Source organism: Nestor notabilis, unplaced genomic scaffold (genome assembly GCF_000696875.1).
Source record: "Nestor notabilis isolate BGI_N333 unplaced genomic scaffold, ASM69687v1 scaffold6866, whole genome shotgun sequence".
NCBI lineage: Eukaryota > Metazoa > Chordata > Aves > Psittaciformes > Psittacidae > Nestor > Nestor notabilis.
In genome coordinates, this window is record NW_009933250.1 from 46,440 (window position 1) to 61,926 (window position 15,487).

Here is a 15,487-nt window from a genome sequence, read left to right on the forward strand (position 1 = left end):
CTTTAGATTATCAGGATAGTTCTGTCTCCTGCTTCAGTCTTCACCTGTACTCTGTCTTTTTTAAGAGAAACAGATACTATTGCTTTACTACACTGAGTTTCATGAAGGCTTTAAATTATTTCTCTGCAGTCCAGAGACAACACAGAAACATGTTAAAAAATACTGTCTTAAACCCTATTAATAATATGTATAAACACACACTCAGTCTCATGACATCCATAATAAATTACTACAGTGTATTTTTCAAGCATAACAAGCCATCATCAAAAATCATTAAGAATCAGCTTTATTTTTAGTTTGGGTTGTTCAGATTGTTTTGGTTAACTGAAACTTAACAGGTCACTCCCATGGATCTGGTACACAAATACAGATTTGTAAAAAGGCTTGCTTTGAAATCCAGAGCTGTTCCTTTTATTTTGATGCCACTTCATGAATTAGACTTTGGCTGAAAAGCTTCAGGTAGGCTTGAACAGAGATAGTCTGTGGCAACTGAGCTGCTTTTGAAGCACTTGTCTCAAAAGAAACCACCAGCCTAGAAGGCCAGTATAATATTCATCTCCTCACTAAATTGTTTTTAAAATCCTACTGCCATTCTGCTGTCTCAGTGTTTTCTGTTCCAACTGCTGTAGCTGCACAGCAGTTGCAGCTATAGGTTAAACAAACTCAGGGAACTCAAGGGAATGCTCTGCAGGTAATTTGTTCTCTGAAAAGATGTTTCTACACTCCAGAAAGTTTAAGAACCCATAGTCTAGAACAAGGAGACATCAGCAGAGCATTAATAAAGTGCTCATCATTATCAGACACTTCCAGGCAGATCTGGCACCTTATACAATTAAAGCTGTTCACAAATCAGTGCTCTCTAGTGAGCTGTCTGCTCAACTAAATATAAACTGGTACATTAACGTGTAATCACTCTGCATGGTTTTCCTTTTATAACCCTCTTCACACCAGCAACAATGCTCTAAAGCAGCAGATTCTCATTCTGAGGAAACAAAAGAAGAAAAAACCAGATGCCAGTGCTGAAGAGCTCATATCTAAGCTAAAGCAATATCCCTGAATTCTGAAATTTCAGTTCATTAACGTGTGTAAAAACTCAGATAATCTTTCCTTATTATGACACACACGTAGAAAGGGGCTATATTGAAACAAAGTGACAATGTTCAAAACAAGGGCTAGAACTTATTTATCTATCTACAAAGAACTCAAAGCACATCTCAGCATAAAAACCTCTTGCAGTCTAGAATTGGATGTCACCTCTTTAGAAAGCAGCCACTGTGGTATTAAAACCAGAGTAAAGCTTTACGAGACAGGTGTCTTTTTCTTCCACTTTTCAGAGCACCAAGATTTCTTTGTTCTTACTTAATGGTAACAGTCACATCCATCAGTTTATCTGTTACAATTGTGCCAAGGACATGGTGTCGAATCGCAGTGAGCGTCAGTATACTAGGAGAGGACCTGTAAATCAAAGTAACAGAGATGAATTCAAGGTCCCCCTCCTAAAGAAAATACCACATCATATTTAGCAGTTTATGCTCTCATCTCTAAGTTAGAAGTGCTTTATAAAAGACAACATACAAATTACACAGCAAAGTTGTAGTGCTGAGATGACAGCATATTGGAAAGGGAGCATTTTCCAACTCTGAATCCCAAACCATGGCATGACAATAAGCCAAACCAATTCCTCCCTTTGTTCCTCTTGCTTCTTCTTAAGCTAAAACTGACTTGATTGATTTCATACGTACTTTACACACAAAAGGACACTCAAAAGTGTGTCATATGAGACATAGTTCACCAAGATGCCAAAAGCTTAGTGGTGCTTTTGCTGCCAAGAGGGTTTCCACTTCTATCCATTCACTCATGCTGTGCTGATTCTGTTGTTGAGCACAACACTTTTGATTCACTAACACAGCATAAAAGAGTAAGATCTTAATGCTGAATTCATTTTCTACCATGTTCATGAATTAGAAGTAGTTTGGGAACAGAAATCCTCTTTTTGGAAGCAAAGAGCACATTGCCAGACCACAACACATGGCTGACCAAGGAAGATCAGCACTGCTTACGTGTCATTAGAGTGCATATTTATTCAGCTTGCAAAAAATGGAGAGAGGAGAATCAAATCACCAGAGTCATGGCTCTAAGGATGTACAACAGGTAGTATATGCCTCTGAGTAAAATTACTATCCCATCTTTTGCATTTCAACTCACTCGAGTGATCAACACTTTCCACTGAAACATCTCTGCTTTGTTACAAAATAAATAAAAAAAATTAGACAAAAGGCTGACAAAAATATCCAGTTAAAGTACCAAAAGCATCTTTAAAGCCTATTGTTAGTTATTTTTTTTAGACTAGAAAAGGCAAGAGAACACCTGATACACTTTGCTAAAGCTCCCCTCTATTGGTCAGAGACACTCATAGCAATACATCCTGAATTGCTGAAAATAAAGTAGCTGTAGCAGAAGGAAGCTTTATGAAAGCATATTGATAGGCTCTTACGTGTCGTAAGTGTAATACTCATGTTCAAACTGGTGGCAGGAACGTGGAGTCACTTCATATACACCTGTAAACATTAAGTCAAAGAATGATCTGCTGAAAAAAATCAAGGTTAGTGTGTTGGCTGCGCTCTCAAGAGGTTTGAGGTATAGAAACAATTATAAAATCTGACTGTACATCTCCTCCCTTTCACACAAATGCTTGTCAATTAATTCACCTGTGTTCAGTCACAGATCACTATTGGAAGCTGTGCAATTTCTCATATATGCTGACACAAAACACAACTAAGCATCACCACAGATAAATATAAATACAAACAACAAACCAAACAAGCTCAGACATAACCTATTACAGTCCCATAGCTGATACCCTTTGACTGATTATAGAACCACCGTGGTTACGTATTGTGAATAAGAACAATGGCTCTAAGGATGGAATATTCAAAGTTGAAAACTGGATCGAAACCAAATAAATTTGTTAACTGTTTTGCTAAGGTGGCATAACAGAGAATTAGCTGTAAGATGTTAAAAGGAGAAAAAAAATAAACAAATTTAAAAGCCATTCTTTTTTCCTGTTATAGATAACCCTGTGGTACGTTTACCAGTTATACCTCAAGAATCCTGTATTGAAATTAAACTTCTATTTGTCGGTCACATTTTAATGTGAGCGACACATGGAACCCACAGGAACAAGAATATTTTAACATGCTTTTCATTTATTGGAGATCAAAGCCCTTCACCAAGCAAAAGAAAATAATTATTTTACTTCTGAAATCTGTACTTAAGGACTAAATAATATGAGAATTCTAAAAACTTAGAGCATTTATATACATATGTATGTACATATATATACACATACATACATATAAATGAAATAATGCCCCTCAGAAACCACGAGAGATTTTTTTTTTAATACCCAACAGTATTACTTGACTGGTTCTTTTTTGTTTTTTAAACAAACATTTTAGAGCTGTTACCTGGCTTTGAGAGACAGAATCTATTAACTCCTTTGGACAGGTTATAAACACCAACATTCTCTGGTCCGTTTCCATCCTGATAAAATTCCTGGAAAGCCACAACACAATTCACTGTTACTAACTTCCAAACAACAAAATTAAAACAGTATTTGCTTAAAGATACATTAATGCTTCTCTTTCATAGCAGCTAACATAAGACCATTTGTCGTGGTTTAAGCCCAGCTGGTAACTTGGACCCACGCAGCCGCTCGCTCACTCCCCCTCCTCTTCCTTCCTCCCCCCGCTCCCGGAGGGATGGGGAGGAGAATCGGAGGAATGTAACTCCCACGGGTTGAGATAACAGCTCTCCAGTAACTAAGGTATAAGACAAACCACTACTGCTACCAATAATAATGATAAGAGGAATAACAAGGGGAGAGGACACAACCGCTCACCACCCGCCGACCGATACCCAGCCCGACCCCAGCAGCGATCTGGGCCTTCCGGGTAACTCCCCCCAGTTTCTACACTGGGCATGACGTGCTGTGGTATGGAATACCCCTTTGGCCAGTTTGGGTCAGGTGTCCTGTCTCTGCTTCCTCCTGGCTTCCCCTCCTCTCTGGCAAAGCATGAGACTGAGAAAGTCCTTGGTCAGAGTAAACATTACTTAGCAACAACTAAAAACATCGGTGTTATCAGCATTGTTCCCAGACTGAAAGTCAAAACCACAGCACTGCACCAGCTACTAAGAAAGAGAAAAAATGACTGCTGTAGCTGAACCCAGGACACCATTTCACTAAATCTGAGAGACTAATCTCACAGCACTCTAAACATGAATGTTGCTGTGCTTTATGACTCCCTAGAGACATAAGAAGGCCTTGATTCCAAGCATATCCCAACCCACCTTCACAAATTCACTAAAAAATACAAGGATGTCTGTTATCTACTTACCAGTGTAATTGCATGAGAAAGAGAACACCTGAGCATATATCCAGTCTGCCTGAATTCTACTCCTGAAACATCTTCCTCCATGACTTCCAGCTCCAAAGACTTATTCTTCCAGCACCAGTCTTCATGTACAATGCTCACTAGAATATACAACACACAAAGTGTTTTAGTAATGTAAAACTGTGTGAATAAGAGCAGGTTCTGTGGTATTAAAAAGCTCATATCACTCCACCTTCCCCGACAATAAACTTCAAAGCCAGATAGACAACAACTGCAGGAACAGACAAACCTGTTTCACAGCACTGCAGCATCACCAGGAATCCAGCACATCTCATAAAAGAAAAGCTATTATAAAAAGGATTAATGAAGTCTGCTCACCCTGGGAAGTTCTGCAATGTGCATTACCACTATGATAGTCAAAGAAGCCTAGAGGACATCAGAACCTAACCTCCAATTTCACCAGGTGGAAAGATGTTCTGACTCATGCATAAAAAGAGCAAACTGTACACACTGCTTCTACACCTTCCCCTGGAAAACAATTTATCCTCGTAGTAGGCCAAGGCAGGCTGGCCAAAACACATCCTGCTCTTAGGAGAAGTATTCTGGAAGCAGGGTCTGCCCCTAATCTTAGGCTTGGGATAAGTCAGTTCATTATTAAGTGAGCAGCTGCATGGTTCTGAGTTACCAGCTGGGTTTAAACCACGACAACTCTTGGATAGCATTTTTCCAGATTCTCTCAAGTTTCAGAACTGGTTCCATGCTGGGCATACTGCAAACGGTATCCGTAATAACAGAAGTATACAGATCGAGTCACAAATTTAGCTACTAAGGTAAGACTTCAAGTAGTTCCCCATAATCCAACCTTTGTATTTGCCAGGTAGCACGTTTTCAAATGTGAAGGTCACTGAGTCCATGTCTCCAGAGAGCTGCAGGTTGCGTTTTTCACCCTGGCGGCTCACAGACTGTAATGTCACCACCAGATCACCACAAGCATCTGTTCAGAAAACACAGAGAAAATGAGACTGCATTCTGGCGTGCCAGCTTTGCCTCCAAAACCCCCACTCCAAGCAAGCTTCATGTCTACTAAGGTTAAAATGATTACTCTCTTCTAGTAGAAAATGTTTCCAATTAAAATTCTTATATCTTAAGCACATGTTTACCAGTCCTTTTTTGAATTTGTCAGGAAATTTGAGACTATTAATCATATTCTTTTATTTATTGGCAAGTAACAGCCAGAGGCCAACATTAAATCCCTGGGTCCACCTTGCTCTGCAGAGATGACAGGACCCAGTAAACACCTCAAAGACGGAACAGGAAGTGCAGAGAGGATTCAGAGAGAAAAAAAGGGCAAAAATGACGAAAGTCAAGCTCCAGTCATGATGTGCTGAAATCAGTGGGTAATCAAGAAAAATATCAGCAGAGAGGAACCTCAGACTAAAATAAAGAGTAAAAGCTTATGAAAAAGAACAGAGATTGCAAGCTTCTGTCGACAGCTTGAGTCTCTAGCCTAAAGGTTTTTACATGCCCTGCCTTTTTATTTCTTGATGTCTTTTCACCTCCAATACTCCTGATTGATGTACAGTACATCTAGTGTCAGCCAGGAGCATTTCTTTCTAGAAGTTACCCATCTTCTGAGGAAAAGGGGTCAGAATTCCTTCCTGAGGAAGGAATACTTGCTTATTCCTAGCAAGTGCTAAAAGTATGTACATAACTTTACTTCAAACTTTATTAAGGTAGATTATTAGACTGTAAGGTCTCCCAAAAAAAGAGCTGATGTGTCTTGATCTAAACAGTACTCATTCACACATGCAGTGCTAAAGTTCTCTGTTCCCATTTCCACTTCGCTTTCATAACTGGCTTACCTAAACAAGAGATCTTCCCCGAGACAGAAGCCAAAAACTGAGAGAAGGTCACATCCATTACTGGTCTGTCTGTAACAGTAACAGGGAACATTTTGGGTTTCAAAGCCAATCCTGCTCTGGTCTCAGCCTCTGGAATAATCACCTGTAGAGTATATGACATGAAGACACCACCAGCTTTTAGATACCAGACCAAATACACCACTCTGCTGAGTTCGATCCCCTTACCAGAAATTAGAAAATGGAAATTTGCTGTAAAACACAGCAAAGCAAAACCAGCTTCCCAAATATGCTTTCCAAAATTCCATAACAAAAATCCTCCAAAGAATGGCAATAAAACTGAGCTAAAAATCCTCCAAACAGCTCAGTTTCAAAAGTCTGAGTGACCTTCACTTCAGGTTGCTTCTGCATGAGCCTATTTCACTATCTATGAGGACAGTCAGAGGCATTATAACCATGTACTTCCTTGTCTTCTAGCCTGCACTGTCTTCCACAATGCAAAATTCATGGTGGTTCTGCTACAGGTTCTGCTGTGACCTATAATCTCAAGAACCATTTAGGCACCTGAGAAAAGTAAACATTACATGTCTCACAGGATAATGTATTACGTTAAGAAGCAGTCTAAGGGATATCACAACTAAGGGGAGAGAGAAATAAGAGCCTTCAACCCAAATGGCCTGATCTCCTTTTAACAAGTGTAAAGAACACGGAGCATGGGAATCTCAGCTTATTAATGGAAAAAAAAGGAAATGACTGTCACTGTTTAAACAGTGCAAACAGGAGAAAAAGACCAGGAAAATCCAAATACAACTTCTAAAATTTTAGAAATTAACTATTCAAAAATCTTCTAAAACCTCCCAACAGTCCTACAATGAAGAAATGGAAGCTTATTCTTACCTGAACATTGTATGTACCCGATTTTGCCTTAAAACAAAATGCTCCATGCGGGTCGGTTTCTGTTGTAACTAGTGATGCTTTGTCCTTATCTTGAGGCATCATCGTTACCTTGTATTTATTAATCTGTTTGACTGTGTCAGGGAAACGAGTTACTGAGATCCGGCCACACACACTGAACCTGTCAAATAAAAGCCAGCCAGTAGAATAAGTATCTTGATTTGACAAAGCTCATAAAAGAAAACCTTGGTTTAAAACATCTTCCTTAAAAAGTAAACCTCGCTATGCTGAGGTACTAACACATGAATCGAAAAGGATTTCTCCTGAAAGTATTCACATGAAAGAGGTACTATAAGCAAACACAGTAGAACTAGTGCAAACTCACATTCAATTAATGGGATCTTTTCTTTTACAAAGTCACCATGATGTTATGTTACATTTTTATTTACAAGCAACTTGTTTCACTCTTCCCTACCACCAACCCAATCACTTCGAGACATTTTTCTTGTTTTCCTTTTTCTTTTCTTTCCCCCTAGGCAGCAATTGACTTAGGATTGCCATCCTTCAGCTTTTAAATAGTTCGAAATGTTTTGTGTCAAAGACCTCAAATATGATAGGTAATTCACTGGAACACAACCACAGTACACCTACATTTGTTAAAAAAAAAAACCAAACCAAAAAAAAAAACTAAAAAAACCCAAAAACCAAGACAAGATGCCATCTCAGAAGCTGTTAAGTTTTACTTTTCACCTTCAACAGCACAACATATTTAGTAACTGAAAAAAAACCATGTAACTGATCATTTAACATCACACAGGGATTTTTTCTATTTACCTAGCTACGTCTGTATGACCTAGGTGCCATTTGCCTCAGTAAGTTCCTAGTTTTCACTTCTCTGGGAGGTTGCCACTATCTCCTCCCCAGGGTACACTCCTGGATGCTGAACCATGCCCCATTTGCCTTCCTCAGCTCATGCTCTATCTCCCACCACTGCACAGATTTACACTCTCAAAAATCATCCTGTCACCATTACACAGGCTGATGCCCAGCAGTCCAAGAATCACAGGAAAAAGATTATTCACGTAAGACAAACTACGACCTTGAGAGTAAGCAATCAATTGTAAAGGTGTGGTACAGCACAGCGCCAGACAGGTATGTAACTCCACTCTTGCATATAAGGAGACTGTCTGACAAACAGCATCAGCGACAGAAAGCCACTTAGTTCACATACTGTTCTAAAACTGCTCAATGCACCCATATCTTGGTGTTCTCATTTGCAAGAAAGAGGTTAAGAGCATACTCTAAACCTTAATTAGTACTGAGCAAAGTATTATCCTATTAGTTCTATTTACCTTGAATTTCTCAAGCAACATTTAGCTCCTGACAAGAGTACGTAAGTCTGGGCATGACATGGGAAAGGACCCTGTCCACATAACAAATGACATTTTCATCACACCACCATTACTTACCCTGTTGCAATGATGTTTGCTAGCTGAGGTGTGTTTGGTGCAATCTTCACAGTAATAGTATCAAAGAACAGATGCTCTTTCTTGGCATGAATTGTGTATGTACCCGTTGTTATGTTCTCAAGGCGGAAAGAGCCATCAGCTTTTGTTTTTACTGTACCAAACAACAAGAACAGTTAAAAAAATAGTGCATGTGTTAATTGTCTATCCTTATGTGCCAAAAGACCCAAAGGGCATGCACTGCTTTAGGCTACTTTCAATTTATATTGCACAACAAAAAAACAGCATTAATCTTTCATACTAGACCAACATTCGTTTCTGTACTTCAAAGCACAGTTTGGCACATGGTTGAAAGAAACTAAGAAATTTTCAGCAGTAAAATAAATGAATACCTAATTTTTTCATCTAAGCCAGAAAATGCAAAATTAATCACCTGCATGAAAACCACTTTACTATTTCAAATAAATGGCAGCAAAGGTAGTGTATTATCCTGAAGGGTTAATTCCATCTCATACATTACTACTACTACTGTACTTGAGCTTAATAAAGGCTTCCCTGTAGCAACAAAGACCAAGACCACTGTATACCTTTAATCTGATTGTTCAGAGTCACAGTGGCATCAGCAACGCCTTCTCCTTCAGGACCATTCAACACCCTCCCTGTGACAGAGAAACCCATCACATGGAAAACAGGCTGAAATGGGAAAAAAAAGTTAACATTAATCTTTACTCAGTAAAAGCAAACACACACCTACAGCAATCAACACAGTTTCTCACACACACATATATAAAGGAAATTTATTTCCAGCTTTAGAAAAAAAAATTGTACCAGGATAATCACAATGAAAGTATATATCAATCTCCAGGCATACCATTCCCCTATGTACAGGAACTGATTTTCAATTTATCTGCATCAGGACAGTTTAGAAGACCAAAATCACAGATCATAATGCACTCACAAAGCACTCTGCAAACCTTAAAAAACTACAGGCCCTTCTCCAGAGATCTGACAATCTGAATGAGAAAATTAAAGCAACCTGAAAGGCTACTGCCCTGTTTGCAACATGGACATGGAAGTGAACGTATTTTGTTCCCTATTTTGTTTCTTCCTAGTAAAAGGCACTAAAGTGCAGAAATACAGAATGATATTCTCTTCTAGCTGCTGTACAAGAGGGTATGCACCCTCTTTAATGTCTTCAAACTTCTTACAAAGAAGTTTTTTCATAATACACCTGCTTTTTGCTAAGATCAGTTACTTTTACAGGAATGAATGGCACAAAAAGATTATTTCATCTGAATGCCTTACCTCAATCTGTAAACTGTCATGCTCTACAAGGAAGTCCAATCTAGATGGTGCAACATCAAAGGTAATTCTCTCTCCCCTGTAGAAAGGTATCTGAAAGAAGACAAATCACTTTGACTCCTAAGAAACAATGATGACAGAATTGTTTTCCTTTACCATTTTCCATGTCCTTATCACCGTCATACATCTCTACAAAAGGTCAAATGGGCTGCAAACTTCCTGGGGAAAATAACTCAGAGGGATGGAGAAAAGAATAAAGGCAGTATTTCAAGAGTGTTTGATGGAAACCGTATGAGATTATCTGAAGAGGCACAGAAGTAACCCTCTACTCAGAATACAGGAAAGGTACTTGGATGTGCAAGAGCTTACAGATAGGAGACTATATGATCGCTAGAAGGGTTAAAGGAATGAAAGAAGTTTGAATCCCACTTCTAAAGCATGCAGACTGAGAATGCAGGGCCATCACTTTAGTGTTGCACTGACAACCATGCTCCTACACTACCTGGATATAATAAAGAGAATGGGCAAAAAGAAAACAAGAGAACTTAAAGGACATGAGGCTGTAGCCAACTGAAAATTCCAGTCTCTCAGCAGCCTCTTGTTCTATGACTGGCGAGTGCATTCAGGTAACTCAGATCCTGATTTGCAGTAGTCCTTCCTCAGAAACCACCCGGTCACAGCAACTTATTTCAGAATATACTTTAAGTTGGAGGTTCCTATTCTGATTATTTCATCAAATTCAAAATATTTCAACTATTTATGTTTTAACAGCTACAAAGTTATACATTTAGAAAATGAAAGTTAAAAAAAAATCAATGGACAGAACTTCCTAGATACTTACCACAGTGTATTTCCCACTCGGGAGAGAAAGAAAGCTGAAAGATCCATCTTCTTTTGATACAACATTGCACAAATAGGAAAGAGACTCATCTCTTGACTGGAATCCATCCACAGGAGAAATACTGCAGCCCACGACATCCTGTGGCAATAAATGCAATACAACTTTTTTCTCATGGGAGAAGACACAAAGTAATTTCGGGGGAATGTAAGAGGGTTCAAAATACTATACTGTGAATGAAGACTAGGAAGCACAAAACCATTTTAGAGGCAAGGTTTGTCAGCATGGCTTAAAATTCACAGATAGGTAAAATATAGAAAAAACAGCCAATAATCATAGTAACAAGGACAGAAAACTGGGAAATTCAGCATCTCCTAGTACCCTAGAACTGCACTTCATGTTTTAACATTAACTGACTTCAGTTCTGTGGACATGGTTATCATTGCAGAAGACAGTTCTACAAATCACAGAACATGTCCAAATGTTTCACACTCATTTCATAATACACTCTTAAGGTGGCAAGAGAAGCTGTTGAACTTCGTCTTCACATGAAGAGGTCAAAGAGCGACTAAGACCTCATGCTGAAGACAAATTACAGCTGCCATATAGTGAATTTCAGGATTTGTCTGGCAACATACTGTGCCAGAAGCTGATCTTCCACCATGGAAAAGAATGAGGGAACACATACACTAACCAACATTTAACATGCTAAAAGGTGTAACTGCAAAAATAGTCTTAAAACTGTAGCCCTCAACCCTGCTGACCCACAAGGAATATACAGACCAATAATATGCTGTGAACCGTTTTGTATTTTGCATTTGTTCCCTGTTTCAGTTCAGGTCTTAGTTTTATATGTCCCTAAGCAGCCTGATTGTTGAGGAACCTGGTTGTTTGAAGACAATAATGAAGAGCTCAAAAGAGTTGAAATTAAAAGAATTTTCTAATTTCCTGTGTCCAAAAAATACATAGACCTTAAAAGGCCTCAATTTTGCCAACATTTAAACAAATGGCTATTGTGTTACACATCTGAGTAACTCCATGGAGGTCATGTGAAAACTCAGCATGTACACGAATGTTGTATTACAAGGGCCTTGTTGAAAAAAAAAAGAGGGGGAAAAAAGCGAAGAGCAAACAATAAAAATACAGCTTAAGGGGCTGTACAGTTTATGTTTTCTATAAGCCAAGCTCAATGAAGGACAGAGATGAGTACCAAGGCACTATGAATCTAGAAGCTATTTAGCTGTTTCTTATTTATGTCCATACTCATATTGAAATGGTACTGATACACCATTACCTCTTTAGTGACCGAAGAAGAGAAAAGGAGAAACATGACCCCTTTCATTGGTTCTCCATCACTCCGTACTGACCCAGAAACATTGTAGCCTGCAACAACCAGAGGGCTAGCAGCATAAGCGTTAGAACTCGTCACCCGTACCACTGTGTTTGACTGAAATACAGAAACATATACATCTCCATCAAAAGTAGGCATCTTATTTACAGCACCTAAGTAACAATCAGAAGCTGTACACTCAACAACAGAAACAGAGCCAGTACAGAGGTACTCAAGGAGGCTATTCAAAACACAAAGACACTAAAGCAAAGATATTTTTCAAAACAGTATTCTTCCTCGTTTACTGATTTAGGAATTGGTTGGGATCCCAGAGCTTCTCAGAAAGCAAGCAGTCTGAGAGGGAGGGATTAGAGCATCTGCTACAATATCCAACCTCTTGTAAAATGCGTAAGATTAGAAGATCGAAAACAAGAGCTCATTTGCCAGTCCTGCCCTGGTTGCCTGTACTATCTCCAAACTGGGCCTGCATGAGGCAGTTTCTTGACAACCTAAATTAAATGTATGAAAATCCCATTAATCTTGTCCACTCACAAAAACCCTTCCTCACCCTAGTTGATCAATACACTGTCTAGCAAATGCACTCTCACTAAACAGGTAAAACAGAACTTTTGTAGGCTCTAACCTCTTTCAACATCCAGGTAGGATGAGATGCAAAGATTTCGTATTCGCCAGGAAGCACTTTAAAGAAAGCAAACCTGTAGGGCGAGAAAGGGGTTACATCTCTTCAGCAACAGTCACAAACATCTGTTTATACAAAAACAACTCAGACACTATGCATGTTAGAAAAAACATTTCAGAACTGCTATAATCCCGTCGATATTGCTGAATTGAAAGAAGCCTGTTTAAATGAGTAGATGAATTAAGCATGTAACACTGACACTCACTTTCCTCCAGGTTGTGTAACAGTTGCCTGTATGTTTACGTCACTGCCAGCATTTCTCAGTACAACCTGGACTCCAGCAGGACCTAATGTCTGACCTTTGCTGAGAACCTGTCAAAATGATAAAAATAACTTGCAGAGCTGAAGTACAATGTTTTTATGAAGGCAGCATTAGCCTAAAATGGAATAAAGAAAGATAAAGGAGACTAACCTTTCCATTCACAGAAAACCCTGTGAACACAAAGTTAATATCACCTCCTTTTGTGCAAATGTCATTAATGCCATCCACATGGATGTCTACACTGGTTGGTTCTGGAGGGGAAGAACAATGAAACAGCATGGTAGTTAGTGAGACAGCAAAGATGAAGCAATTCTACTTCAGCTTTACAGAACTCTCACAGAAATGCGTCAGCTCAAGCACACAAGGGTTGCTCTGGAATTCTTGCCTCAAAGTTAAAGTACCCACAGACCCTGATGTTGAAAATCCTCTTTCTCCCTCCCATTGCATCTGTTTTTGTCAAGAACCCACATTCCTTCAAACCAGTTCATGGGTTACTTTGTCAGTGTCTACCTTACAGCTTTATCATCCTCTGGTAGAGTAAGAACATTTTAGTTACTAAAACCATATAGTAGGCCTTATCTCTTTTGAAAAGCACTTGATTTTCCCTGCCAACTGCAAGTCAAAGATAGTTAAGTCCCGCATTGCAGACACACTATCCTACTGTAAGAAGACATAAAGCACTTACCAAAACTCCACCCTAGGGGAGGCTCAATTTTAAGAATGAAATCCCCCTAAAAATGAAAAAAAAAAAAGGAAATCAATAACCGTCTTCGCTGATCTAAATAAAATTTAGCTAGAGGATGGGGAAAAAAAAAAAGTTGGAACATAAGCATCAAGCTGCAGAGTAACACAAGACTCAAGTGTCAGTCTTCTCCCTTCATACCTAAGATACTCTGTTCATAGAAGCAGCAGTATCTGCCCAGCCAGGCTGGGATGCTGAGCTCACATCCAGCCAGCTAAGAGCAACATTAAGTATCTGGTGTTTACACTGCTTCCAGAGCAAACCTGGCTCATGTTCAAGCAGCTCAGTGTTAGAAAGTGTTCAAATGTATCTCTACCTACCCCAACAGATGTGCTCTAAATCAGCCTTTAGTATTTCCACTAGGAGGTCCTGCTCAACCATTCTGCCCAAAGAGGGGATAAAAAAACCTCAATCCTATTAAAAGCTCTGCAACAGAAGAGTATTAATCTACACAGGGATCCTCTTTAAATCAGTGGGCATCACATTATGTTCTGCCACATTTCTGCTCTGAAGTTCATTCATGGAAAGGCTCAAAGACCTAAGAATGAAATCACCGAGCTCAGAAAGCATCTCATGTTCTTAGATTGGGAAGGGAAGGATTTATTTTGCGGTTGGACTAGGTGACCTTTAAAGGTTCCTTCCAACCCAACCCATTCTATGATTTTATACTTCTATCTCTGACCCCTAAGTTAACTAGCTCTTTAAAAGAGCAAAACACTTAAGACCATCTGAGAGCAGCTTGTATTTAATTTGAATGTAAACATCTTTCCAGTCTAAATAGACATCAAACTTCTGATACATTCTGAGCTTCCGGTATTATCTCCTTAAGACATTTTTAACATCTGCCATTAGTTATTCAAGTTATTTTCAATTCAGTCATATCAAAACTCATTCTTACACAGACTTATTTTCATTCCTATAGGTAACTGAAAGCTTTATCTGCACTGTGTAGGAAGCTGCACTTTCTGTGCAGTATTCGCACTGCCACTAGCACATGGCTGCTGGCAGTAACTCGGGCTCTCAATGCTGCAGTCATTCAGATAAGCAGCACAAATGCAACACTGCAGATAAAGTTACCTGGATTGTCTCATAATACTTAGCACATAGAAATAAAATAGTTGCATTACAAAAAGAAACAGTTGAAAGTTTGGTCAAAAACAAAACAGATGATGTCCTGTTTCAAATGTTTTGTGGGTAGGTGGTGTTCTGCTGGCAGATCTGAACGTGGAGACAGCTCCTGCCTCCAGCACAGGGCAGATAGCACTGGTATTTCAGTTTCTTACCTTATCATAGAGGGGAATCATGAAATACCCATTGTTTGGAGCGCAATCTGTTTGGTATTTCAAGGTACCATGTTTTGTATATAACTTAATCTAAAAGAAACAAATAAAAAGATACTTTAAGAAAACGTGAGCAACGCCTGAACCAGGCATTCTCTAACCCAGTGTTTTTACACAGCAGCACCCGCGTATCCCAGGGGTTAAGAGGGAAAAGGTTTATTGCAAGAAGACTGCAATCTGCCAGACGAAGCCGGCCGAGTTCAGCCCCGGACTCCTGAAGAAAAGCCCACTTCGACTGAAACCAGGCCGCAACCACGGCCACCTCAGACAGCGGCCATGGCACACGGGCTTCGGTCACGCCGAGCAGCCGGGCGCCGAGGTCGAGGCTCCGCAACCGGGCAGAGCACAGGCAGCCAGGGC

The 15,487-nt window shown here is 39.4% G+C and overlaps 1 protein-coding gene across 1 annotated transcript in view; it reads right to left on the reverse strand.

The window, feature by feature from the left end:
- The window catches only part of LOC104407482 (nodal modulator 1), a gene marked incomplete at its 5' end in the record, with an annotated part of 27,819 nt that extends 12,659 nt beyond the window's left edge, over positions 1-15,160 (reverse strand). Inside the window, 17 exons of the mRNA XM_010016783.1 lie at positions 1,360-1,455; positions 2,495-2,558; positions 3,468-3,555; positions 4,398-4,534; positions 5,257-5,388; positions 6,257-6,398; positions 7,151-7,328; positions 8,617-8,767; positions 9,201-9,306; positions 9,919-10,008; positions 10,757-10,894; positions 12,048-12,200; positions 12,727-12,799; positions 12,989-13,095; positions 13,196-13,296; positions 13,731-13,776; positions 15,071-15,160. Of these exons, the coding sequence (XP_010015085.1) occupies positions 1,360-1,455; positions 2,495-2,558; positions 3,468-3,555; positions 4,398-4,534; positions 5,257-5,388; positions 6,257-6,398; positions 7,151-7,328; positions 8,617-8,767; positions 9,201-9,306; positions 9,919-10,008; positions 10,757-10,894; positions 12,048-12,200; positions 12,727-12,799; positions 12,989-13,095; positions 13,196-13,296; positions 13,731-13,776; positions 15,071-15,160 (1,892 nt within the window). The remainder of the gene's footprint in view (positions 1-1,359; positions 1,456-2,494; positions 2,559-3,467; positions 3,556-4,397; positions 4,535-5,256; positions 5,389-6,256; positions 6,399-7,150; positions 7,329-8,616; positions 8,768-9,200; positions 9,307-9,918; positions 10,009-10,756; positions 10,895-12,047; positions 12,201-12,726; positions 12,800-12,988; positions 13,096-13,195; positions 13,297-13,730; positions 13,777-15,070) is intronic.
- Positions 15,161-15,487: the final 327 nt, after the last annotated feature.